The sequence below is a fragment of the Balaenoptera acutorostrata genome, chromosome 6 (assembly GCF_949987535.1).
Source record: "Balaenoptera acutorostrata chromosome 6, mBalAcu1.1, whole genome shotgun sequence".
NCBI classification, from domain to species: Eukaryota; Metazoa; Chordata; class Mammalia; order Artiodactyla; family Balaenopteridae; genus Balaenoptera; species Balaenoptera acutorostrata.
This window is the reverse complement of record NC_080069.1, coordinates 23,722,749-23,749,252: the sequence shown is the minus strand read 5'-3', so window position 1 is coordinate 23,749,252 and position 26,504 is coordinate 23,722,749. Positions and strand designations below refer to the sequence as shown.

At 37.9% G+C, this 26,504-nt stretch overlaps 1 protein-coding gene across 4 annotated transcripts in view; it reads left to right on the top strand.

Moving 5' to 3' along the window:
- Positions 1 to 26,504, top strand: part of LOC103017183 (contactin-associated protein-like 3) — a 250,501-nt gene that overhangs the window by 161,596 nt on the left and 62,401 nt on the right. For all 4 annotated transcript variants that reach the window (XM_057547774.1, XM_057547777.1, XM_057547775.1 and 1 more), the window contains 5 exons: positions 774 to 949; positions 2,015 to 2,158; positions 5,302 to 5,563; positions 11,162 to 11,308; positions 21,112 to 21,283. In XM_057547774.1, coding sequence (XP_057403757.1) covers positions 774 to 949; positions 2,015 to 2,158; positions 5,302 to 5,563; positions 11,162 to 11,308; positions 21,112 to 21,283 — 901 coding nt within the window. The remainder of the gene's footprint in view (positions 1 to 773; positions 950 to 2,014; positions 2,159 to 5,301; positions 5,564 to 11,161; positions 11,309 to 21,111; positions 21,284 to 26,504) is intronic.

Here is a 26,504-nt window from a genome sequence, read left to right as displayed (position 1 = left end):
CTCACTGCTCCATGTGCGTCCCTCCCGAAGCTGCGGGCTCGGTCGAAGAGGACGACCTTCCCTGATAGAGAAGGACCGTTCTTCAGTCAAGGCTCTACGAGTAGCTGTGCTCCCCTGCTAGAACCTCCAAACAAGCTCTCAAGGTCCATTTGTAGGAGAACATAGGGTAGTCAAGCTTCCAAGACTCCAGACACATCCAAATGAGGCACTGCATGTGGCAGTCTGCTTTTCTTTAAATTAAAAAAAAAAAAAAAAAAAAAACTTTTAAGAAAGAAAGCAGACCCTATAAATAATTACTCTGAAGACCGGAACTGTCCAGGCAGATGGAAACATGGTCACTTACAAGTGAGCTATACTAAGAACAACATGTGTGTATCTTGAGTACGCCTTTACGTAAAAAGTTTTATAGCTTGATAATTGTATAAGATCAGTAGCAGATGCTCAATAAATAACCTGATAATATCATAAAGACAAGAGTGGCTTATCGTAAATTTTTGAAGTAGTCTTGTGAATGAGGTCCTAGAAAGAAAATATTTTCAAGAAAAATGAAAATTCAGTGCATAATAATAATAACACAAGTAAGATAGAGTATGTTACTCAAGATCAAAAGAAGATTGTATTTAAGACTAAGATAAAAGCAGCTGACCAGTTCATGGGATAAAAGGATGTCAGGAAAGTGTAATTGTTGTGAGAAGTGCTGAACTTCAAAATATTGTAGAAATCTTGGTATTGAACTGGATGGAACAGGGCCTTTACCCTTCCTCTCTTTTCAGGAGATGCTAACCTGCCCTCCCCTGATGCCCTCATGCTGGGCAGCCTGCTGGACGACCAGCACTGGCATTCTGTCCTCATTGAGCTCCTCGATACAGATGTCAACTTCACCGTGGACACGCACACTCATCATTTTCGGGCAAAGGGAGAGTCCAGCTATGTGGATCTTGATTATAAGGTGTGAAAATGACTTTTTAAGTATTACAGATTTTATCATTTAAATGCGAAGTAACCTTCTAGAGAAAATACTACTACATAGAGAAATTTCCTTTCCTAGTAATTCAGAATTCTGGTAAAATATTCCCTATGGGTGATAATTGCACAGTGGGAGATGCATGCTTGAGCTATTGAGACATTTTATCCCTTACAGATGTTAGTCTTCATATGAGAGTAAATAGTCATTAAGTTTAGGAAATCTATACCTGAAGAGCTACCAATAAAACAAGGAACATTTTTAAATGCAATTGTTTGCACAGTTCTTCTGTATTCCATCTGGTGTTTGGCTGTGATTATTACCTTGGAGATTTCTGTGTTTTAGGGCAATCCTAAACAGGAATAGCTACCTAGGATAACTTGGAGAAGTAATCACCATATATTCCAACCTGATTTTTTAAGTAACAAGAAAACCAAATGCACACAACTCAGAATACTGTTTCTTGGGATTTTTAAAGGCCTAACAATATTTGCAGCATGTTGCCTATGTGTGTCTAACCTACACTGAAATGCAGCATTTGTTCGGCCAGTTCTGCTCAGTGCATCTCTCAGCAAGCCAGATTTCAACATTCATTTGGTATGAGTGTCCTCAGCAGCAAAGACCAGCTGGAGATTCTGGTCTTGAATGATATTATCAATGGCTTTATTATTCTAACCTATCAGAGTTATGGCAAAGACCAGGGTCCTACAGGCTGGTTTATAAAGTAGAATATCATCACAGTAGGCTGCATTGTCACACAAATCAAGATTTACCATGGACATAAGGATGCAGCATTCTTCATCAACAAAAATGACAGAGCCATATGAGCAGCAAATTGTAAGAAGGATATTTAACTTATTTATCTAAATGTAATAAATAAAACATTGGGAAATCTGCATATGAAGCTTCATTTGAAATTAACATGATAATGTAAAATAATGCCAAATAGATTTGAGACAATTGTCACTATACCTGCTAATCATACATGTTTAGGCAGATACTCAGAAAATCATTAAACAATATTATTTATGTCATTTTTTTCTTTCTAAGATCAGCTTCGGAGGTATTCCTCGACATAGAAAATCAGTGGCGTTCCCACATAAAAACTTTCATGGCTGCTTTGAAAATCTCTGTTATAATGGGGTGGATATCATTGATTTGTCCAAGAAACACAAACCACAGGTCCTCATCATGGTAAGAAAGTCTATATGCAAGTTCAAGAGAAAAGGGAGCTGTAAATTTTTTGATTGATTCAGCTTTAAAATATACCTCTTCTGAAGGCAGGGAAAGTACAAATCATATGTACAAGTATCCTGGGGGGATTGTTTCCAGGACCCCCCTATTGGAGCAATCCAAGACTGCTCAAGTCCCTTGTATAAAATAGCACAGCATTTGCATATAACCTAGGCACATCCTCCCATATACTTTAAATTGACTCTAGATTACTTATAGTACCTAACACAATGTAAATGGCATATAAATAGTTGTAAATACAATGCAAATGATATGTGAATAGTTGCTGGTGCAGGGCAAACTCAAGTTTTGCCTTTTGGACCTTTCTGGAATATTTTTTCTAAATATTTTCCTTGTTGGTTGAATACGAGGATGCAGAACCCGGCATAAGGAGAGCCTACTGTACTTTTTCATTCATGTTTGGTTTAAGTTTTATATAGGTATGGAAACAGATGAATACTTTCACAAGGATGTTAAAGTACAATCATATAAAGCTTTTTAATGCAAAAAAAGCTTTTTAAGCTTTTTTTTAAAATTAATTAATTTATGTATTTACTTTTGGCTGCATTGGGTCTTTGTTGCTACATGCAGACTTTCTCTAGTTGCCGAGAGCGGGGGCTACTCTTCGTTGCGGTGCATGGGCTTCTCATTGCAGTGGCTTCTCTTGTTACGGAGCACGTGGGCTTCAGTAGTTGTGGCACGTGAGCTCAGTAGTTGTGGCTTTCGGGCTCTAGAGCGCAGGCTCAGTAGTTGTGGCGCACGGTCTTAGTTGCTCCACGGCATGTGGGATCTTACCGGACCAGGGATCAAACCCGTGTCCCCTGCATTGGCAGGCGGATTCTTAACCACTGCACCACCAGGGAAGTCCATGTTTTTCTCTTTGATTGGTTTCCTCTTCCTTCTTTCTCCCTTCTTTCCACATGGCTAGTCCCTCCATCAAGCTGAGATGTTACTAAGCTAGCATTTGTCCTTCCTTCTTTGGTCCATAATATTATACCAATCTATAAAGGAATCCTCTATAGATAGGTAGACTCATACTCACACATGTATTTATGAATTTATATGCCTCCACATTTGGCATTGTTTAAAAAAAATCATTTTATATAAGCTTTTCTCCATCTTGATTTTCTGATTCAACTATACCGTGTAGGAATTCTTTTCAGTTATCAGGAATAGTTCCACGTTAGAATTTCTACGTCACTTTCCATTATGAAAATGTACCATTATTTATCTAGTCATTTCCTACCCAAGGCATCTGCTTTATCTCTACTTTTTTACAACTATAAGCTCACAATTGCACATGTGTTTTCAGATACTGGGGGCTTTCATTTTGATGGGACAAAGTTCCAAAAGTAGAATTTCTTGGTTGAAAGTTTGGAACAGTTTTAAATTTTAATAAATGTTGTTGGATTGCCTTCCAAAAAGCTATAACATGACACTCCCCACCAGCAACATATGATAGAGCCCTTCCATTACATCTCAGGCAGCCACATGTTCCACATCTGTTAGACTCTTGCCAGCTCAAGGAACATGAACTAATATCTCATTGTTACTTCATGTTTATGTGACTACTGGTGAATTAAATAATCTTTTCACCTGTTTCTTGTCCATTTGGATTTGCTTTTCTAATCATTGTTCAGTCTTACTCTTTTCCCTACTTTTTATTTTATTTTTTTAACTTTTTGTTAATTTATAAAGGAGTTTTATATTTGATAGATAATCCTTTGTCATTCCTAGTCCATATATTTTTTCAGATTTATCAATTTTATATTAAATATTATATGATATGTTAAGTATATAAATATTTTTCTTTGTATGTGGTCAGTAGGTCTGTGTATTACTTTATAACTTTGGAATGTCTCTAAAATCCGATAACCTATACATGGTCTCATGGATTTTCTTGTAAGAATTTTTAATTGGTTTTTTTTTATCTATTTATTTTTAATTTTTTAAAAATTAAGTCTTTGTCTGAAATTTATTCTTTATGTGATATATGATAAAGTTTAATTTTTATATGCTGCCTTATTGATATCCATTTTTTCCTACACTATTTAGTAACTAACGCAAACTTTAGCCCACATAGTTGAATTTCATTACATACTAACTTTACATATATTCTCAGATCTTTTTGTGGGTCCCTTATTCTGTTCCACTGCTATGTCTATTCCTATAGTAATAACACAGTGACTTGATTACAGTGACTTCATAGTATGCTTTGCTATCTGGTAAGTTAAGTTCTGCCTCACTGTTTTTCTTTGCATTGTATTTTTTGTAGAGAAAGGGCAATGTTTGGGCATTTATTCTTCTATCTGAAATTTATGAAATTTTTTTTAATCCCAGGGAAAATTTTTGTAGAGAGCTTAGTTGGAGTTACATTAAGTCCTTCCCATCCAGACACTATAATTAAAAATAGTTTGTTCTTAGAGCAATAGAGGTATCCTAGGGATTAAAAGCGTCTTTAACAACAGAGTTATATAAAAAATAAAAACAACCTGCTAGGCAGGTCAGATCTTAGGCTGACTGATCGCCCTGGGTGACTTGGTTTGTGAGAGCTTCGGAGACAAAACCAGCCTGCCTATGGCAGGACCAGCCTGGCCATATCCTTTTCTTCAGACGCACAAAAGCGCATCTCCTATCTAGAGTAAGATGTATCTGTTACCTGAGTGACACACTTATAATCTCATTTACATAACCAAGGCAAGTACAAGAAAGTTCCTGGTGTAAGTTATGCTTGGTGCTAGCCTTCACATTGGATAAAGACATCTATCACCTCAAGGGAAGAAAACTGTCTCTTCTACTCTTGTATCCCACACCCAGCATTAGGCCTGGGAGAGATGTGGCTTGGGATTCCTTTGCAAATGCTGAGAAATGGAGAAGATGGACAATTTCTAAGAGACTCAGAAATAGGTTTGCCCAGCTGAACAGTGCTTAGAGGGACCTATAAGGTAAATCTGGATTTAAGTTTCATGGGGAAGCCTAATTTTTAAAGGCCTAGATTGCTGGATCATTGATAAGAAATTCTGTAAATTTTGGAAAATCTGTTGTCAATGAAATGGAAACATCCCTCCTGTGCCTTCCTAAAGCCTCTTTCACTGTATTCACAGGGAAATGTGTCCTTCTCCTGCTCGCACCCTCAAACTGTCCCCATGACTTTTCTGAGCTCCAGGAGTTACTTGGCTTTGCCAGGCACCCCCGGAGAGGACAAAGTGTCTGCCATCTTCCAATTTCGAACGTGGAACAGAGCAGGGCTGTTGCTGACCAGTCAGTTTCAACACAGGTCAGGAGCTTTCATCCTTGTTCTTAATGATGGAAAACTCAAGCTGAGTCTCTCCCAGCCTGGACATCCAGTAAGGGTCGTCACAGCAGGTAATAAACGTCTTCTCTGAGATGATGTGTAGGTATTTGCCATGACTGTACCTTCTTACATGTAAACCTAAGATTGGTGATCTCTAAAATAAATGAATGACTGAATCCATGAGATATTCATAATCCTACTAGAGGGAACTAAATTCTTTTTTCCTTTGAAATAGGTAACTAGGCTGTTGGTGTGTCAGTCAATGTGACAGAAGTTTACCTACATCAAAGCATAATTATCAAAAAGTTTAAAAATAAATGATTATCAACTTATGGTTACCAAAGGGGAAGGAGAGGGAGGGATAAATTAGGAGTTTGGGATTAACAGATATGCACTGCTATATATAAAATGGATAACCAACAAGGACCTACTGTATAGCACAGGGAACTATACTCAATATTTTGTAATAGCCTGTAAGGGAAAAGAATCTGAAAATGAATATATGTATTTATATATGGCTGAATCACTTTATTGTACACCTGAAACTAACACAACATTGTAAATCAACTATACTTCAATAAAAAAATAAAATTAAAAAAAAGAAAAAAATTTATTTATAAGTTTGTGGTCAGTAACTAGCAGTTAACTTGAAATACTAGAAGACTTAGCCTAATCCCAAGTAGTCTTGAGAAAATAGATTTCTTTGAACTGCCTTTTAAACCTATGTACACATTGATTTTCAAAATAATGTAAGTTATTTTTCCCTCTTACATCAGAGCCACTGCTTCCTTTGTACCTACTTGTTTTTTTTTTGTTTTTGTTTTTTAATAGGACTTTTGTTCTTTTATTTATTTATTTATTTATTTATGACTGTGTTGAGTCTTCGTTTCTGTGCGAGGGCTTTCTCTAGTTGCGGCAAGTGGGGACCACTCTTCATCGTGGTGCGCGGGCCTCTCACTATCGCGGCCTCTCTTGTTGCGGAGCACAGGCTCCAGACGCGCAGGCTGAGTAGTTGTGGCTCATGGGCCCAGTTGCTCCGCGGCATGTGGGATCTTCCCAGACCAGGGCTCGAACCCGTGTCCCCTGCATTGGCAGGCAGATTCTCAACCACTGCGCCACCAGGGAAGCCCTACCTACTTGTTTTTGGTAAGGCTTCTACTAACTGGGTGAATGTTCTGTAGTTTTCTGAGAAGAACCTGTTTATTTCTAGACTCACTTCTAAGTCATGTTATTTTTGAACTTTGGGGACTGCTTTGCATTTAAAACTGGTAAAATTTAAACCCAAGCAGGACCATGACGTGTCATTCCCTGAATGTTGAATGTGAAAGGAATATCTTGCCTGACCTATGGTTATCAGTTTTGGACTGAAAAGCTGGGAATGAAAATTAAATTTTCCCTTCTTTTTATAAATAAAAAATATATGATGGTCAGCATGCAAATGAACTGAGTTGATAGTGTCAACTCAGATTCAGTAAATTGCCTAAATCTTGGTTTGTGTAGATTTATAATTTATATGTAATATGAGCTAAAAGAGATAGCTTTTTAGTGTTGTTTCACGTGGGTACACACCACCCTTCCTTCCAACACACATATATATTAGTTATTGAATTTTTTGTAAGCTGGCACTGACACATTACATAAATATTTTATTGCACCAATTTTTAAGGTTTTACAGTGTAATGTGCTATTTTTCAGAAGCAAACCAAAGAGAAATTTCTCACGATGCTTGCTGCTTGCTTAAGTAGCATTTAAAGGGGAATCTTTTATGCATTTGAAATAGTTGAAAAATAAAACAGGCTGCAGTTTATTTCACTTTAAATCTTGTATCAAGTACCCAACCCATGTATCAGATTGAAACTTAAATTTCATTCAATGACATTGAAAAGACATCTTTTAGCGTATTTCCAGGTTTTAGATAATTTTTCCCAATAGTTATCTCAAGATAGTTCTGAAGAGATTGAGAAATGTACCAGGAGTGGATAATCTGGTGCATGTGTGTTCATACGGCTGGGCCCAGGTGGGGGAGGGTCGTGGAAATAGAGGAAAAGTGGGAGCAACAGAGGAAGAGGGAGAAAATGAGTGTGCGTGTTCACTGATGGAGTTCCCTTTATGTAAGAAAACACACAATTCCACCCTTTGCCAAATTGTCTCTACTGCCGTGGTCATTATCTCCTTTTATCAGAAGAAATTACGTGACTTAAGCAAGTGAGCGGGGTGTATGAGAGGACTCCCGTCCCATGCATGTTTCTAAGTCTGCCTCTGCTCCTTGGATATGTAGCCCACTTCTTCTGCTGAAGACTCAGTGTCTTCATCTTTAAAATGACACTAATATGAGTTATGGTGAGAATCCAGGGATATAACATATACAAACCCTTAGCACAACACTGTTTATTAACAACTTCTGGTTATTAGTATTTCAACACTAGTCCCACAACCATGGCATCCCCCCAGATTGAAGCCTTTCGAGGGGCTGGAGGATTGTGATAGAATTAGCATCATCTTCATAGTAGCACAAATCAAAAATACAAAATCTACTCTCTGGTCTCCATCCAATCTTTGACAATAGTGTTGCTTGGGAAACAGGCTGTCCTTTCATCAGAAGTGGGCCGAGTTGAAACCACACTAAAGAAAAACAAAGGATGAGATTATAATGGATAGATGGAGAAAATGAATCTACGTGCCTGCATTTTATTTTTAAATTAGAATGACCACTTTTTCTAAGAACAGTCTTGTATTATATAGGCGAATGGCATCTATTCCAAATTCAAGGAGATATTCTGAGGGCTTTCTGCAAGTTCTCCCATGAAATAACTGTATGCTAGATAGGTAGAGAGGGAGAGAGGGAGACAAAGGAGGGGCGAGAAGGGGAGAGAGGGGGAGAGAGAGAAAGAGAGGAACTAGTTCGCAAAATCAAACTAAATACTGGGTTTTAATGACAGATTTTAAGTGGACATAGTTATCATACTGACAGGTGTACTATGTAGCCTTTAAGAGAAACAGCAAATGATAGGACTGGAAGGAACATTTAGAGATTTTTGTTGTTGTTGTTGTTCATTCTCTTTAGATCTAGGATTACAGAACTTCTTTCAAAACTTTATTTCAGTTTATAATATATGTTTTAAGTGTCTAACCTAAATCCTCCATATTCTAGTTCTCGGCTTTTCTCATGATCTTTCATGAACCAGTGTTGAGTCTTTGAAAATGTTTCTGGCTTCACAAATATAAAACAAAAAGCAAGAGTCTAGCATTTTTATTGTGTGTACATGTGCACGTGGTAGAAGTAACTGGTGACTTTAAAACTGTCCCCTCCCTGAAAGTGAGAAAGTGTTGGGAAGTATCATAACTAATATTTCTGAGAAAAACAAAGTTATAGCTGTTTTCACAACAGGATCTTTGACCTTCTGGGTCATGTTAGAAAATTACCCATTCAGGTGGATCTTGAGTCCACGTCAAAGTCATTAATGAGAGATCAAGCAGAAAAAAAAAAGCTGGTTTGAAGAGCATTTGAGGGACATGGATTTGCACGGTCAGTTGGGCTATACATACTAAAATATGATATTAAATTAGATAGGATGGGTTAACTTTCTACCAGAAATACCACCATATTTTGGGGGGGGGGGCGGCTAACATCCCCATTGGACTCTAACATAAATTCCCACAGGTTGACTTTTAAACTTATAGAGCTGTAAACAGTCTGTACCTTTATCATTCATAAAATATATTAGTTAAATATATTGGGACATTCCCGAAGATGCTCAGATTAGAGTCATGCCATCTCACTAGCATGCTCACGCATGGCATCAAAAAATCAAGCAGTCATCCCACTGTTGTTTTTCAGTGAGTGAAAGTATTTCTTTATGACCGCCTTCCCTGTTGACCAACATAATTTCTAAAGATTCCAATTATTCCCCGCCCGCCTGCCCCTTTAATTGAAACATGCATCTCTTGGGACTGCTGTGGGAGTTGCAGTGGCTTCCTGTAAGGGGAGGAATCCCTTGCCCTTGGCCAAGTGACTCATTTTGGCCAATGGCATGTGAGCAGAAGGGGCCTGGGCCACATCTGAGTAGAAGCTGCCAACGCCATAGCAAGATTCTCCCAAGTGCCATTTTCTCTAAGTCGTGAGACAGGGATGGGGGCTGTGCATTAGCCTTGGTCCTGCATGAATAAACACCTGGAACACAGAGGACAGAGACCCAGCTGGCCTAGGGCCAGAGCAAGAAACAAACCCTAGTTGTTACTCATTGAAACTTGGTGGTTGTTTGTGTCCACAAAATAACCTAGTAGAAACTAACACAAATTGTCTGGGTGCGTGTACTGGGACACATACTGCTTATTGATTTATCTGCATGACACAGCATCGGTTTTTCATTCAATAGAGGACCCAGCAGGTAAGTCTGTAGGAGAGTCATGCACAGTTGGTAGCTGGTCAACAATTCAACTAATTGACCATTCTCAACTCCACCACTTGAAGAAAATATAGATATTTCTTCTCACAGATTCAAGAGACAGTGCTGCTTTTAAAGGACTGATAATCTTTTTTTAAAAAATAATAATGTAATAATAGCTTGATATACTGTATCAAATTTGGAAAAAGAATAGAAAATGTAAAAATGACATAAAATGAAAAACACAATTCCTTCATCCAAAAATGAAGGTTAATATTTAAGAATATTTCTTGCCACTCTTTTCCATGTTTATGTAATGCTTGAATATGTACCCACACACATACTTTAATGTAATGCTTTTATAACTTAATATTCTATGAATTTTCATGTTTTATTAATACTTAAATTATTATTTTTAAAGACTGCCAGTATATTTTTTTCTAAATAGTCTACCCAGATGATTATAGATAATGACAATATACGAAAGTAAGAAAAAGTTTTTATTTTTATAACTTACATTTTTGGAAAATACCTGTACTTCTCGACATCTCAAACGAGATGGACTAGGTGAGACTGAAATACGTCCGATGCCATGTAATTGGAAATATTTTATCATTTCATGATTGTTCAGGGTCATTCATGGAAATTATATTCAATTAAGGCCCTAAGACTTGAAGAAACCAATGCTGCACTTTCCAAGGCAGAATGTTTGGGCGATCCACTCTTGTTTCCTCTTTACCCCTTTCATTCTGATTTCTTTCTTTTCTTTTCTATTTGCACATTTCTGACTAAATTGAGTGGTGAGAAAGTGAAAAACACCCCTGGCAGTGTGCATATAGGCCATAATATTCCTAACTGAACATAATAATTTTTGTCATTACATAAACAAGTACCAGACAGGCCAGTCCGTGACTGTGGTGGATAAGATGCAAGGACCCTCTGCAATTACAAAATTTATTCAACAAGCCCCTCTTCCTACTGACATGGGTAGCACTTTCCTCTAGATTAGAGTAACCAGCATACCACATCACCTAATTGCCTACTTAGAGCCCCCTAGCCAAGCCCACATCTACCCTACACCTCTCTCTGTCTCTCTGTGTCTTCCGTGGTGCATTCTCCATTGCCCAGCCAGCCAAATGACCTGGGTGGGCTTCAGGTGAGTTCTTGGTGGTCTGTGGCAGGTGGTCCAAGGTAGGTATCATATTGTTTTCAAGTACTTGCTCTGTTTACAGGCATCTGTAGGGTTTATAGGAATCTCTTTTAACCCATTTTGTTTAATTCCAGGTGCTGGATTGAATGATGGGCAGTGGCATTCCGTGTCCTTATCTGCAAAAGGGAATCACCTGAGTGTGATGGTGGATGGTGAGGCCGCCTCCATGGCTCATTCCCTGCGTGGGCAGATTGATTCAGGCGACACCTATTATTTGGGGGGTAAGTGAAAGGAACTGAGCTACACTGGCAATCAAACCGTCTTTATCTTTCTAGCTCCTGCCTTCTAACCCATGTTGTTAAATGAAAATTATTACCGAAGAATGATTTTTCTCTTTCAGTTATAGTCATTGGGAATGCTGAGTGGACAAAGATGATAAATTATGGTCTAAAATGCAAGTCTACTAGTTGGCTTTGTTTAAAAGTGCACGTAATAAGATTGGTTTTAAATTCAACACTTGTTTTCAACTATGGCTGCACATTGCAATCACCCGGAAAGCTTCAAAATTCTGATGCCTGGCTGCATCCCCAGAAATCCTGATTTAATTGGTCCCGAGACCTGGACAACAGGTTTCCTGATGCTCTCTGGGTGATTCTATGTGCAGACAATATTGCGGGTCATTGCTCTCTCTCTCTCACCCTTAATACCTTGCCATAGGGAATTTTCTTAATGCCAAGTGACCCTTGTAACCTTTCCTTCAGATTTTATGTGCCAAGTTTATTGCTGCATGTGGGTGTTCTTCTTCTGTCTGTTGGCTTCTCTTCTGCCTGGAGCCTGGCTACTCAAAGTGTGGTCCATGAACCAGCAACATCAACATTACCTAGAAGCCTCTTAGAAATGCAGATGCACCGTCCCTGACCTCCTGACCAGAATCTGCATTTCACCAAGATCCCCAGGTGGTCTGTTGCACTTTAAATTTAAGAAACATTCTATTCCCACTGCCTGTACAAAGGGCATCATTATATACAACAGAGGAAGAAATTAATTTAATGGCTATTAATATGTCACTCATTGCTTAGTGATGGGTTTTACCAAGACCGCAGCAGGCCATCTCCCCAGGACTGTAGTGCATGGGTGTTTGCTTGCTTAGTGGACCTTGATTGAGTCCATCCAGGATCTTTTCCACCAGGGAGGGGGAGCTTCTGAAGGTAATAAATCTCCATCCCTGGGGCATTCAAGTGAAAAATCCTGAGCCATTGGAAGCTTAGAACTGTCACCTGTAAGATTTATTTTTTAATCTTGGCTTGAAGTCCTCTCTGACGTTATTGCTGTTTTGCACTTTATACTTGTTTTTTTCTAAAATAAGTTTGGAATCATGGTGGAGATAGCTTGATAGCCCAACAAGAAAGTATAAAATTCTCCCTTAAGAACTGACAACAAGCACATCAACCATGAATCAGGTTGTTTAATCTTTCAAGTCCCCTAAAGCAACCTTTACTGTGAAAGGTGGAATTGTGCCAGCAGCTTTAAAAGATCAGATTGCTTTCTTTCCTTGCTTGTTAAATGTGACGCATTTCTGACCCAGATACTCTTTTAAAACTTTACACTTCTGATGGATTTTGTAGCTCTGGAGAGAAACAGATTCCTTCAAAACTAAATAAAGAATTTATCCAAGAGCTATAATTTAGAAGTTAAAAGATTTTGAAGTACTAAAAGATATAGAAAGAACAATCTGTGCTCTAGTGTTTAATGACACACAATAAAATACCTTTAACATTTTGTATTGAAAAGTAAAAAGAAAAGTACTTTTTGAATCATCTTTCATGTTGAACATTCTACATACTCAGAATGTGGAATGCACAGCTACATGAGAGTAGGTACTTGCCATAAATATTTACATACTGATGTGACATGAGTCAGTCGTTACTATGAAATAGATCATATGCACACATTTTAAGAAGACAACTATTGTTTCCTAAAAGAATATATGTGGGTGCATCCCCTCATCTACAGAATTAACCACTACAACACATTTGAATCTTCCCTTGCTCCTCCAGACTTTCATTCCCCTCGTTAAGTATTACCCTGCTTTTATTAAACCAATCTTTGTATTGCTTTTCTTTGTAATCTATCATGTATGTAGGTAACTTTAAACAATAAATTGTCTTGTGTTGCCTTGCTTTTAACTTTATGAATAGGATAATCCTGCATTCATTCTTCTGTGACTTGCATTTTTTTTGTTCTACATTAGTTTTTGAGGTCCAGCGATGTAGATATGAATAGCTAATCAATTTTCATGGCTGTATGCTTTTTGATGCATATTATACCATGTTTTACACATCTATTTCACCATTTTATGTTGATAGACATTTTGATTGTACCCATTTTTTATTATAAAAATGTATAAATATTGGTACAGCTGCTAAGAACCATCTTACCAGTGATTTTTAAATTATCCTTATGCACAAACTATCTGACTTTCCTAATAAGTACAGTCAATTCAGTGAAACAACAGTCAGTATCATGATTTTAGTGGCACGCTCCAACGGTTAAGATGAATGAATGCTCAAGAACCCACAGTTGTCACATTGGTTGTGCACATAGACCCAGCCATTGGCTCCACTAATATCTATGAAAGGACCCTAGAGCTCTAGAGGAAATGTGTTGAAAATGTATAAAGAGCCTTTCTTGTGTATTTTCATAAAATTGTGCTGATGTGCAGGCTGTCTTGTTAATATAGTTTCCAAGAAGAAAGTGTCCCTAAGATGAGTGGAATTACAAAGTTCAAACATTCCATGAGACAGTATAATGACTTTTCTTCGTTACAACTTTCCTATTTTTCTGATGTAATTCTGTGTTGGCACTGAGTGGCAAAAACAGAACTTGCAGTCACAGCACTTTCTTCCTAACCAATGTATAAATTTAGAGTGACCTCTGTATGCATGGCTCTAAATATCCAGTTGATTCCTACAGAACAGTTTCAGCCACTGAGTCAAACGAACTTAGTAAACTGTACATTTTATATTGACACAGCAACATCTTTTTTTCCTAGAGAAAGAATATATACTATTTTAAAAATTCAAGTAATGCCTTTGCCAAACTAAAACAAACAAAACCAAAACACACTAATTTACTAATGTTAAATAAAAATGTGGATACTATTTTTACTCAAGGAAAACCAGGAGAGGCAGGTCTAGGACCAACAGGCATGGAGTTCTGATTCTCAATAGATTTATTATATTCACAAGTTTTATGCACATGTAGAACCCTTGCTCAGGGACCCTTTGTCTGCATAATTCATTGGATGTTCCAGCCCTGTTCTGGATAAAGTAGGACAGGTCAGCTACAGCTTGAGTGGAAGCTATACCCTGAAAACTCCAATGTCTGGGTAATTTATTCAATCCAAAGAGTAGCTTATGTCAGCATCTGTTTACTTATCTTTTTGATTAGTGTCTGTCAGTACCAGAATATGTGTGATGTTGACATGGAAGTGAACTTCATCCAATCCGTGCTTTCTAGCAATATTTGGACTAATAAAGCCAGTGTTCCTGGGTCAACTAGGTGAAAGCCAGTTAATGATATCTGATTTTTCACGGAAAACAATACCCCGTGTTCTGAAATACTCCTTGACCAGGTTTCCTTCCCATTACTGGTTTTTCTGATGGATAGTCAACTGCAAGTTTCCAATTATCATTATATGATCAGTCAAATTTCGTTGCAGTGCTTCACTGTAAAAGCAGACTAGTACGGCTTGCTGTTAGTTAGGGTGACTGTATAATTTCAGGACACTTTAGCAAATGAAGGAGATGATCTCAGTGATTATTGCAGGACAGAAGCATAAACCAGGGCTCTGTGGCTACCTGGAAGTCTCTATTTTGGCCTGGCAGTCTCAGAGCACAGCTTTCTTACCGTGAGAAGGGTCATCTATATACTAATAGCAGCATTTCTTAAACGTCCCATGAGAGATCTGTGATCTAGATATCTCATTTTCCTTTTCTGCCTTTTCTTAATCTGTGCTTTTTTTGTAATTTGTCTTTCAACAGCAGTTTCACTATAGTATACTGTACACAGATTTTTGGTGCCTGCTATTAAGGGTGGTGGAAAGTTAAGCTCTTAATAAATTCCCTTTTATGGAATCTTTGTACTACTCAATAGCATACTTGAACTGCGGAGTCAGGGAATATTAAGCTATGTTCAAAATCCCCTAAGTGTCCTTCTGTGAAACATCAGCAGGCCAACAAGCCTATGACAAGTCTAATGAAGTCTCATCTGAGGACCCATTCTGGTGCAGTGACATAGTGACAATTTAACTGTCGTCCTCAGAGGTACTTAAACTTCTGAGTCCCTCAGTCATGATGGATATCTTTCATTAATTTAGCAATAACTATTCAATGTCCATTTCACTCTCCATCCCAAATCAGGTCATTGATGAATGGCCCTCTGCCATTTTACCACCAGGGCTTCAGGGCAGCCATCTGTATGGAAAAATGAGTGTCTCCTGCCCTGAGCTTCTCTTGGGCTGTGATACCCTACTGCCTGACCTTTATGTCATAACTGAGAATTGAGCACTCAGGGCTCAAACTTTCCTTCTTTAAAGTTTCGCTTTCAGAAAGCTTTCCTCGTGACAACTGGATATGGTTTTGTTTTCTCCTAACAGATATAGTTAGATACTACATTGTATTTTGGATGAGTTTGAGGCTGGTGATATGGAGAAAAGGAAGAAAACAGAAAAAGAATAACAGTGATTCCACAAAACTATTTATTGACTTATGTTTCCTATGTTTTATCCTAACATTCTTAGTTACTAAGTGCGGTAAGTACAAGTCACCTATAAGATATAAAGATATACCAAGTTTCTCCATTTCCACTAAGATCAGGAACAAGACAAGGTTGCCCACTCTCACCACTATTATTCAACATAGTTTTGGAAGTTTTAGCCACAGCAATCAGAGAAGAAAACGAAATAAAAGGAATCCAAATCGGAAAAGAAGAAATAAATCTGTAACAGTTTGCAGATGACATGATACTATACATAGAGAATCCTAAAGATGCTACCAGAAAACAACTAGAGCTAATCAGTGAATTTGGTAAAATAACAGGATACAAAATTAAGGTGCAGAATCTTTTGCATTCCTACACACTAATGATGAAGAATCTGAAAGAGAAATTAAGGAAACACTCCCCTTTACCATTGCAACAGAAAGAATAAAATACCTAGGAATAAACCTACCTAAGGAGGTGAAAGACCTGTATGCAGAAAACTATAAAACACTAGTGAAAGAAATTAAAGATGATACAAACAGATGGAGAGATAGATATACCATGTTCTTGGATTGGAAGAATCAATATTGTGAAAATGACTATACTACCCAAAGCAATCTACAGATTCAATGCAATCCATATCAAACTACCAATGGCATTTTTCACAGAACTAGAACAAAAAATTTCACAGTTTGTATGGAAACACAAAAGACCCCGAATAGCCTAAGCAATCTTGAGAAAGAAAAATGGAGCAGGAGGAATCAGGCTCCTTGACTTCAGACTATACTACAAAGCTACACCAATCAAGACAGTATGGTACCGGCACAGAAACAGAAATATAGATCAATGGAACAGGATAGAAAGCCCAGAGATAAACCCATGCACATATGGTCACCTTATCTTTGATAAAGGAGGCAAGAATATACAATGAAGCAATGACAGCCTCTTCAGTAAGTGGTGCTGGGAAAACTGGACAGCTACATGTAAAAGAATGAAATTAGAACACTCCCTAACACCATACACAAAAATAAACTCAAAATGGATTAAAGACCTGAATGTAAGGCCAGACACTATAAAACTCTTAGAGGAAAACATAGGCAGAACACTCTATGACATAAATCACAGCAAGATCTTTTTTGACACACCTCCTAGAGAAATGGAAATAAAAACAAAAATAAACAAATGGGACCTAATGAAACTTAAAAGCTTTTGCACAGCAAAGGAAAACGTAAACAAGACGAAAAGACAACCCTCAGAATGGGAGAAAATATTTGCAAATGAATCAATGGACAAAGGATTAATCTCCAAAATGTATAAACAGCTCATGCAGCTCAATAGTAAAAAACAAACAACCCAATCCAAAAATGGGTAGAAGACCTAAATTGACATTTCTCCAAAGAAGATATACAGATTGCCAACAAACACATGAAAGGATGCTCAACATCACTAATCATTAGAGAAATGCAAGTCAAAACTACAATGAGGTATCACCTCACACCAGTCAGAATGGCCATCATCAAAAAATCTACAAGCAATAAATGCTGGAGAGGGTGTGGAGAAAAGGGAACCCTCTTGCACTGTTGGTGGGAATGTAAATTGATACAGCCACTATGGAGAACAGTATGGACGTTCCTTAAAAAACTAAAAATAGAGCTACCATATGACCCAGCAATCCCACTACTGGGCATATACCCTGAGAAAACCATAATTCAAAAAGAGTCATGTACCACAATGTTCATTGCAGCTCTATTTACAATAGCCAGGGCATGGAAGCAACCTAAGTGTCCATCGACAGGTGAATGGATAAAGATGTGGCACATATATACAATGGAATATTACTCAGCCATGAAAAGAAAAGAAATTGCGTTATTTGTAGTGAGGTGGATGCACCTAGAGTCTGTCATACAGAGTGAAGTAAGTCAGAAAGAGAAAAACAAATGCCGTATGCTAAAACATATATATGGAATCTAAAAATAAAAAAAAAAGGTTCTGATGAACCTAGGAGCTGGACCAGAATAAAGTCGCAGACATAGAGAATGGACTTGAGGACACGGGGAGGGGGAAGGGGAAGCTGGGACGAAGTGAGAGAGTAGCATTGATACATATACACTACCAAATGTAAAGTAGATAGCTAGTGGGAAGCAGCCACATAGCACAGGGAGATCAGGCTTGGTGCTTTGTGTCCACCTAGAGGGGTGGGATAGGGAGGGTGGGAGGGAGACACAAGAGGGAAGAGATATGGGGATATATGTAAATGTATAGCTGATTCACTTTGTTATACAGCAGAAACTAACACACCATTTTAAAGCAATTATACTCCAATAAAAATATTTAAAAAAAAAGATATATCAAGTTTTTCCAGATACATCCAACCCTTCAGTAATTTTCTTACAAATTAAATGTGTGCATTTTCACATAAGACAAGAAAATGGTAAAGGAAAGCTGTAGAGTTAAACAGTTTTTTATGACAAAACATTAAATTTTAAATGTCAAAATCCCATTGAGGTTAATTTATGAGGTTTCATTGTGCCTTTAATGGTTTCAACCTGATGCAGGCCTTGGCTTGTTTTGAATTCTATTTGTCAGAAATACAAAACATTAAAGCCTCAGTCACTGAAAGAAAAGTAAAGATAAACTGTGTGTATTTTATGAAAATCCTTAGGTAGAAAGCTAGTATCTATTATGCAGGAACAAGAAGAGGCTCTATCTTTAGTTTTTGTTCTTTGAAAGTACACCAGTGATTTCAAGACAGAAGTACAAAGAGAGATGAATGAAAAACACATAAGTACAATGAGCAAAATCTTTACTTTATAAAATTACTTATTCCATTCGATTTAAAAAATAAGAATCTGATAAAATAACCTCAAACCCCAGGCTGTAAATACTAACATAAGTATTCCTGAATAGTTAAATTATTGGAAAATACAAAGCAAAAAGACAAATAATTATGACATTGTATCTAAAAAGTTAAAACAGTTCTGGAAATGATATAAATGAAACAATTTTATAAAGCAAAGCATAAATAAAATAGGTAAATTTCGTGTGAAACAAAATTTACTTGACAATTTTTGGGAATTAAAACAATGTTAATTATTAAAAATGTTGTGCTTCTTTCATATTTGCACATGAAAATGAAGTATTCAGTTCAGTAAATGCTTTGACCTTTTGTCCTATGTAGGGCTGTTGGTGTGTTCCCTAGGAAGCTGCCTCTGCATGGGAGATTTGCGTGTGGGTGGTTGAGTGGGGGTAATTCTTGGGAACAACACCTGGAAGGTTGAAAGAGCAGCTGGGATGGGCAGAGAGACAAGTTGAATTGCAGTGCAGTTGCAACAGAAGTCTCTGAATACCCCAAGGGGGAGTCTGAAGCAGGGATGCCCTTCAGGGAGGTCCCAGTTGAGAAAATGGGTCTCTGCCACTGCATTGCATCACTCCATTGTATTCTTGGGCACCGTTGTCCCTGGGGAGGGGCACAGCCTTATGAGAGTCAGCTCCCTTCAGCCTGGCAGGTCCTGGGGAGAACCTCAGTCTTGAATAGGGGGGAATAATGGAATCTGGGCTCTGTACAGCAGATTTCCCTAAATTGTTGCCTTTTACAGAAACGTTTTACAATGACAGCATTCTCTTACCCTAACTTTCTTTTTTTTTTTCTTTATAAATTGTTTTCTTTAATCCCAAAAGGAGTGGGAAATGGGGAGGGGGGGTTCATTTAATTATTTAATTTTTTGAGGATCACCTAAGCCCCTCCACCACTTTCTATTATGAAAAGTTTCAAGCACACAGAAAAGTGGAAAGCAAAGTACAATGAACACCCATACGCATACCACTGAGTTTCAATAATTAACATTTTGCTATATTTGCATTTTCCCCTGAACCATTGAATATAAGCTACATACATCATGACACTACACTTTGAGATATTTCAACATACATCTCCTAAAATATGGATATTCTCCTACATAATATCATTTTTGCTCTTAACAAACTTGACAGTAGTTTCCCAAAATAATCTAATACCAAATCTATAATCATCCCAATTGTCCCCAAGATGTTTTTATGGTTGTTTTAAACATTTGAATCAAGATCCAATCAAGCTTCATGCAATGCAAACAGCTATGTCTTTTTAGTTTATTTTAATCTAGAAAAGTCTCCCATTCCACCTCTTCCCTCTGATACTGACTTTGAAAAGCCTGAGCCAGGTGTGTTGTAAAGTGTCCCATATTATGCTCTTACCCTAACTTTCCCCTTCCTCTCTTACATTGCCAATCTTGCTGTAGGCAAATTTAAGAACCTGTGATTCCTTTAGGGGACAACTAAGTGGAGGGTAGGAGGGCGCTCAAAACCCTGCTGGCCCCCCATGTGGAGAAGGTGGTTCTAGACCCCATCTTGCTTTGATTTTGATTTCAAAGCCATGTGCTTGCTCATAATCATTATAAGAGCATTGTCTCTTGGGAAACCTAGGAGGATAAAACAAAACCACTCTATGAGAATTGTGGTGGGTGAGTTACAGCAAACCAATTAATGGCTGTAGCAGAACTTGTAAAATTTAACTCTTATTATTGAAATTAATCAAAACTCATTTCTTTTTTTTTCATAGAATATTCTGTGTTGCTTATTTTTCTCCATTATTTGCAATGCCATATCATTATGAGATATTGTTAATTTGTCTACGTGTTAATGTTGAAAGATATTTGACTAAAGTGCCTAATTAAAAAAAGAAAAGTAAATATAAATTGCTATTAGATTTCTTAGACCAGTTATTATCAAAAGTGTTTTAAAATATGCCTGTGCATGCATGCACATGCACATACAGAGTGGATATTTAACAGTTTTTAGATGAATGGAGGGTGTCCAGGTCAATTCTCAATTTAAAATTATTTTTCAAGCATTTTAAATTTAGCAAGTCCTATTATGCCTGTAACTTTTTTTCTGATTCTACTATCACATGCCCTTAGTTCATCTAATTTAACATCATGCTAAAAGGAGTGATTTCTTTAGTATGCTTTCAAAAAAGAAATCAAACTGCTTAAATTAAATGTACAGTAATTCTATTTGTCAGATTTCACATCTTCCCTTCCTTTCATCACTCCATAAGCCTGGCTTTAGTTATTATTTTTACACGTTACCAATACCAACAAATTTTGTTCTTGTCAGCTCTCCACCACCCTATCCATGGGTAATGTGACCTTCCCAAATGGTGTAGGAAGTCTAATCTTCAGGTGTCTGCAAACAGGGGGAGGTAGCAATTTTTGCATATCAGAAATACCGTACAATATTTTTTCATAACTATTTATTTTCTCCTGTGTGTGTCTCCATGTTCATTCAGGCTGTCCCGACAACAGCTCTGACCCTGGATGTGCAAGTCCCCTGGATGGATTTCAGGGCTGCCTGAGGCTCATCTCCATTGGTGACAAAGCGGTGGATCCCATCTCCATACAGCAGGGGGCGCTGGGGAGTTACCGTGACCTCCAGATAGACACCTGTGGCCTCACAGACAGGTAGGCAATCTCATGTCAGCATGACTGTTTTCAATTTTTTTTTTCAATTTTTATTTATTTATTTATTTATTTTTGGCTGTCTTGGGTCTTCGTTTCTGTGCGAGGGCTTTCTCTAGTTGCGGCAAGTGGGGGCCACTCTTCATCGTGGTGCGCGGGCCTCTCATTATCGTGGCCTCTCTTGTTGCGGAGCACAGGCTCCAGACGCGCAGGCTCAGTAACTGTGGCTCACAGGCCTAGTTGCTCCGCGGCATGTGGGATCTTCCCAGACCGGGACTCGAACCCGTGTCCCCTGCATTGGCAGGCAGATTCTCAAGCACTGCGCCACCAGGGAAGCCCTCAATTTTTTGATAGTAGATTACAAACAAATGAACCGCTGGAAAAGAGCATATTCTTGCCCCTTCTCCATTACTGATATCCATTCCATAGGGAAAAATTATATTTACATTGAAAACGAAAATGACAAACTTTAAATAATTGCTTCTTTCCAATGATATTTTCTTAGAAGACACACTCTAATGAATTTTCCTTGTGTATGCCTCCAAGCTCCTTAATTCACACAGAATACTATTGATGCTGTTATAATTATTGATTAGTATATACTTAAAAAAATTCGAACATTGCACAAAACAGATTAGAATATTCTAGAATAAAGAGATCATTGAGGACCCGGAAAGAAAAATTCTATGTGGTCAGCTGCATTCACCTTACACTCCCTATTCTACAGGAAAAGTGAAAAGTAACTCTTCCTTTGAGAAAGGTTGAAGCTTTGGGGATTTCTAGTGATGTTGTAAACACAGTAAAGAATGGAGAGAATTCAGTTACCACATACTGAGCATGGTACCCCTTCACTGAAGAAGACAAGAAAGGCAAAGCTTTAAAACAATAGCATATTAAAATTGCTAAGCATTGCAACTTTACTGCAGTTATTTGTTAGTCATGTCTGACTTTTAAGTAATTTTGGCTAAAAGGTATGGCTTAACCATCACACATTCAAGTTTTTTTCTGTGACTGGTATGTCTGACTTCTCTGCAGTAGGAGTGCATTAAGTTCGTGTTGAATAAATATACACACTCCAGACATCCTCACACATCCATACACGGGCACCTTTCCAAAGTTCACACTGCACAGAGTCCTTTGTGGAGTAAATCTAATCTAAATTTAACTCTAATTGAAATTCCCTGTCATGTCCAATTAACTACAAGTTACAGTGCAATCTAGCAGTGTATGAGAAGATCATAAATTCCCAGTATGTAAAATATTGACTCACAAGAATTTGAGTTCTTTAATGCAAATGTCCATGGCCATATGTTCACATTCTATTCATTTGTAGAGGAAAAAAAAATGATTTAAAGAACTTAGAAAAAACTCTCTACCCTAATTTTCAGATTATAAAAATTTTTTTTGGCATGGAAAGTATAACATCATCTGCAAGTTATAATTGCAGCCAGCCCTGGCATCCTGAATCTTGGTATTGGGAGAGGGTTAGAGATGCTCTCTTGGAAGTAGAGTACATCCTCTCACCCATGGGAATGGCTTTTAGTGGGTCAGGAGGGTGGGAGGTCACAGCTCACTGCCAGTAGCCTGGTTGTCACTTCGGTCGCGAAGCTCACAGAAAGTTATATTAGTGCTTGGAGAATTCCATCACAACACATGTGTAATCACAATATTTATCTCACATAAAGGTTGCCCCTTTGTGCATAAATGTCTTTATTTCAAAAACAGAACAAAAAACCAACGTATCTGTGTGTGTGTGTGTGTGTGTGACCAAAATAGAAAAATAAAATAAATTTCCACATCACATTTTTAAAAGATTTTCAGGTATCTGTGCCAGTCTATGGAGACATCTGTGGCATTAAGTTATCTTCTGTAAAATTGAGGCTCATGGCAACTTTGTAAGTGTTTATAAACATAGCTATTGGCACTTTGGATGGCCTATATAGTCACTACTTGTAATTTTTTATGGTTCAACATCTAAAGACATATCCTTACTCTCCATTCTTCTTAATACTAAAAATATTCATTTTTTCTCAACCCTTTAGTCCATACCTACTAACTGCATGTCCAATGCACCATGAAATAGATTCACTTAAAAGTGCAGCAAAGCAGACACTCACACCTGGGCTGCCTTCGGGCGCTGGGCACTGTACACAGCCAACCACCCAGCCCACCACTCTGCCTGCCCAGAGCAAGTCCTAATGTGCTCAAGTGAATCTGAGATTTATTATTAAAATGCAGCTAGCTTTATAACTTCTATCCATCGGGCACAGGAATTAATAATTCATGATACATAGCAGCGTTCCTCACACTGCAAATGCTGAAAAGATGTTTGAAATTCTAGGGGTACTTAGGAAACTTTTCTGAGCCATATAAGGACTTGTGCATGATGCTCTGTCTTCCTGTGGCTCAGATGACACTTTATAGGGAAGGCAGCGCAGTCCTTTGGGACAAGGCTATGGGGAGGGGAGAGCAGTGAGGAGGGATCCTGTCTTACACCCTTTGGGTTTTGGACATTAGGATTTCATGTCCTGTAACTCAGGCTACATAGCTCTTTTCAGGTTCCTTTTAGGCTCAGGTGTTTGCTGTCTAGAGCACCCCCAGCCATGGATGGTGGTGATGGGGTCACTTTTCTCACTTCCACTGCCTTTGGCCCAACATTAATCTTCTAGATGCTAAATGTGACACTGTGCATCATACATCTTGGGGTTCTTTTTAATAGAAAATAACACATTTAGAAGAAAATTAATTACCACAAACTTTAAGTTCTTATTTATGAAAAAAAAAATCTTATCCCAAAACATTTCTAGGTAAACTATGATATTCTTTATCACAGAGCAGTCATTTTCACTGCGTTAAAAAGTATGGAATCTATTCTAGTATGATTTTAGAGAGTTCCAACGTGTCAAAATGAAAGGCAAGAAGTTACTTTGTTCAAACGAGGGGTAAAGGGGATGGGCCCTGCTCGGGTCAAGCCACCCTTTCAGTCCAATGGGGTTCTTCGGTAACATGATCTGAAATGCCACCACTCCTAATAGTCTGTGACTTTGCTCTAGACTGTCCTGTTCTTTGACTGTTGTAGTAATTTGCTGACTGTCAAGGTATGGATGCCCCATCGTAAACCTCTCCAGAAAGATAAATAAGTCGGGCACCATTTATTCCACACGTGAATCCCAACTGGCCCAAGCTGATTTTGAAATTCACAGTCTTAAGGTTGACAAACTGTTCTGAAATTTGTCAGAAATTAAAAATAAACAGATCCAGGAAAAATTTCAAAAAATCTATTATGTATCATTTTATTTCTTTTTAAAGTAAAAGTGAGTTTGCCTATTTCCAGTTCTTACTGACAGTTGAAATTTTTCCATATTTTTCCAAAGAAAACAAAAATGGTTCTTTGGTTAGATCTACTGGAATTTCAGTGTCTGGGAGTGTAATTTGTGCAGTAGTAGAGGAGAAAAAAATATCATAAAATAGCCAGATGCTCCCTTTCATCTTTTGTTTTTCCTACTTTCCTTTTAACGATGTTTGTTTTACCTTTTCTGATTTGCAGATAAGTGGCTGTTGGGGAGCCGACTGGGATGAAACAGGGGTGTACGTTGCTCTCTGGGCATTTCTACATGTTCATACTGTCCTGTTTTCTAAGCAGAGATCCTATCATTGGTGTGAATCTCTCTTTTTCTTAATACACTTTGTGGTAGTTTGTTATGGCAATAATAGAAAAATAATATAACATTTATATAAAATTATGTATAAATTTATAAATCTATACACACACATATTTTCTTTCTCTAAGGTGAGATTTTGAATACATTTTAGTTTTATATACTTGCCTGTATTAAGTCCCTCACAATGAACATTTTTTAATTAATACACTTTATTTTTTTTTAATATTTTGGGAACTGGTGGGTTTTTTTTTTTTAAGTATTTGTTTATTTATTTATGGCTGTGTTGGGTCTTTGTTTCTGTGCGAGGGCTTTCTCTAGTTGCGGCGAGCGGGGGCCACTCTTCATCGCGGTGCACGGGCCTCTCACTGTTGCGGTCTCTCTTGTTGCGGAGCGCAAACTCCAGACATGCAGGCTCAGTAATTGTGGCTCATGGGCCCAGCTGCTCCGCGGCACGTGGGATCTTCCCAGACCAGGGCTCGAACCCGTGTCCCCTGCATTGGCAGGCAGATTCTCAACCACTGCGCCACCAGGAAAGCCCAATACACTTTATTTTTTAGAGCAGTTTTAGGTTTGCAGAAAGTATAGAGAGTTCCCCTTTATCTCCTCTCTTCCCAGTCTCCTCTCACACAGTTTCTGTATTATTAACATCTTGCATCAGTGTTGTACAATTATTACAATTGATGAACCGATATTGATACATTCTTATTAACCAAAGTCCATAGTTTACAAGTTCACTCTTTGTGTTAAACAGTTCTATGGGGTTTTACAAATGCATAAAGTTATGTCTTCACCATTACAGTATCATACAGAATAGTTTCACAGCCCTAAAAATCTCCCATGCTTCACCTACTCAATCCCCCTCCCTTCCCCCAACCCCTGGCCTGGAAATGACTGGAAATCTTTTTACTCTCTTCATAGTTTTGCCATTTCCAGGATGTCATATAGTTGGAATCGTGCTCTACGTAGCCTTTCATTTTGTAATATGCATTTAAGGTTCTTCCATGTCCTTTGTGGCTCATTTGTTTTTAGTGCTAAATAATATTCTGTACCACAAGTTCGTCCATTCACCTACTGAAGGACATCTTGGTTACTTCCAGGTTTTGGCAATTAACAAAGCTGCTGTAAACATTTACGTGCAGATTTTTGTGTGGAAGTAAGTTTTCAACTCATCGGAGTAAATACCAAGGAGTACAATTGCTGGATCATTTAGTAAGAAGATGTTTAGTTTTGTGAGATACTGCCAAACTGTCTTCCATTTTGCATTCCCACCAACAATCAATGAGAGTTTCTGTTGTTCCTCATCCCTGCCAGTATTTGGTGTTGTCAGTGTTTTGGATGTTTGCTATCCTAATAGGTCTCTAGTGTTATCTCATTGCTTTAATTTGCATTTCTCTACTGACATATGATGCTGGGAAGCTTTTTATATTTTTATTTGCAATCTTGATACCTTCTTTGGCCAGGTGTCTGTTCAGATCTTTTGCCCTGGGTTTTAATTGGTTATGTCCTTATTGTTGAATTTAAGAGTTCTTCCTATATTTTAGATACCAATCCTTTGTTAGATA